This window comes from Nannochloropsis gaditana (assembly GCF_000240725.1).
Source record: "Nannochloropsis gaditana CCMP526 unplaced genomic scaffold scaffold093, whole genome shotgun sequence".
Lineage (NCBI taxonomy): Eukaryota > Eustigmatophyceae > Eustigmatales > Monodopsidaceae > Microchloropsis > Microchloropsis gaditana.
Window position 1 is genome coordinate 59155 of NW_005803860.1, and position 2016 is coordinate 61170.

Below are 2016 nucleotides of genomic sequence, written 5' to 3' on the forward strand. Positions count from 1 at the left end.
AAGGACTACTAGCAATTGAGTCAGTCGTTGAAGGGGGAGAGGGAAGGAGGTATAGGAATGCACGGGGGCGATTGGCAAGCAGAAAGGCTTCGTCACGGGCTCACATACCACTCCATCGGGCGTGACGTGTTTGACCTTGAGGGTGCGTTTCAACGAATAGTCATCGTTAAGGATAGCTGTAGGAGAATAGAAATGTAGATTAGACCCACAGTGGGCGGGCGCAGACCGAGAGAGGACCGGTAGGAAGATGCGCTTCCGACGTGCAGACTCATGCCACAATAGCCCCGTCCCTCGGTGACAATGTCATGTCCGTAAAGCTGTCTGGATGAAGTAAAAGTACTTACTGTCCGCAGGTTTGTTAAAGTCCTTGAAAAAAGCCGGAGTAGTCTTGCTCATGGTAGCTAGCTGTCTGAAGATGCAAGCTTTGTGGAATAACGAAGCAAAGTAGGGATAAAGATTAAGCGTCTCTTTAAGGGTTCAGGTCAGGACGCTACATTTGATATTAATTTGTGTGTGACACATCAGGTACCGCGCGACATGCACGTATTCGAAATACATGACACGTGCTCTACGGACACAGGATGCACTCGTGGTAGGTTACTACAACCCTTGACACCCTCCGTGTATCGAGCTCCTGTCAAATACACTACATGTCCATGCCACGGCACCACTTCAATGCACACGGCTTTAAACAACCTGCAGAATGCGTTACATTTCCATTCGACGACCTGTAAGTGACATCGCGGTCCTAAAGCGGCGAGTTTTATGGCTTCAGAATACTCGAGCTGAAGGAGGGCACAAGGAGCAACCAGTGCGTCCAAACATGCGCGAGGCCTTACACGCGGCATCCGCACAAGCCACGCCCACCATCCAGTCATTATCCACTTACCCATGCCTTTCGTGGCATACCGTCCCCACTATGTGGTGCTTAACACCCCATTGGCCACATGGACGCATAGGTTTAGCTCGGAAGATCATTCCAGGCTGTGACGGCGGATTTGCTTTCGCGCAATTTTTCGGGAAAGGGTCGACCTCGAACGCCGCCATAAATGGCTCTTGTGTAGGGCGTGGAAAAAACCGAGGACGCGGGAATTGAAAATTGCGGCAACATGCTGTGAGGGCCCCAAAATGTGTTTTCTCTCGGCTGTGGAGAGATGTTCTCCAAGTAGCGCACCTTAGCCTCTTACTTTTCTCCTTCGACTCGTAACCCTCCACAGCTCCGATGGCCGCTGCCGAACCGGCACCACCGCTGTTTCCCTCTCAAAAAGAGCTAGAAACCTACTGTCAGAGCGCTGAAAATGCTGCGCGGAACGCTGGTGAGCTTATAATGGCTTCTCTTCGGGCCCGTCAATCCAGACCTTGTTTGGCCGTGGAGAGCAAAGGGGGGGTAGACTTGGTGACAGAAGTGGACAGGCTTTGCGAAAAAGAAATCACCCAAGCCCTTCGTGCAGAATACCCAACGCACGCTTTCATCGGGGAAGAATCCACATTCCTGTCCACTGGGGAGCTGTCGTCCTCCTCCGCCCCTTTTGGCCTGCCCGGCGAGTCAGCGCCCACTTGGATCATCGACCCCATAGACGGAACTACCAACTTCGTGCACGGTCACCCCTTCATCGCCGTCGCCATCGGCCTCAGCATCCATCAAGATGTGGTCCTGGGCGTCATCTACCTCCCTGTCTTGAACGAAATGTACCGGGCATGGCGAGGGGGTGGGGCCCGCTGCAACGACGGCCCCCTTTTGAAGGTGAGCGGGGCCCAAAGCATTCACGACGCCTTACTCGTGAACAACATCGGTTCCTGCCGCGAGCAGGAGTTCTTGCAACTGTCTTTCCACCGGCTTTACGCCCTCATGACCGCCAAGCTTCCCGGGCCGTTGCAAGGCCTGCGCATGTCCGGTTCGGCCTGTGTGAACCTCGCCCTGGTCGCAGGGGGGCGCCTGGACGCCTACGTGGAGGACGGGGTGGGCGGTGTGTGGGACGTCGCGGCGGGGAAAATATTGGTGGAGGAGGCGGGCGG

The 2016-nt window shown here is 54.9% G+C and overlaps 1 protein-coding gene across 1 annotated transcript in view; it reads left to right on the top strand.

Annotated features, from left to right (window-relative positions):
• Window positions 1-1222: 1222 nt before the first annotated feature.
• The window catches only part of IMPA (myo-inositol-1(or 4)-monophosphatase), a gene marked incomplete at both ends in the record, with an annotated part of 942 nt that continues 148 nt past the window's right edge, over window positions 1223-2016 (top strand). Inside the window, one exon of the mRNA XM_005855803.1 lies at window positions 1223-2016. This exon is cut by the window's right edge and continues 148 nt beyond it. Coding sequence (XP_005855865.1) covers window positions 1223-2016 — 794 coding nt within the window.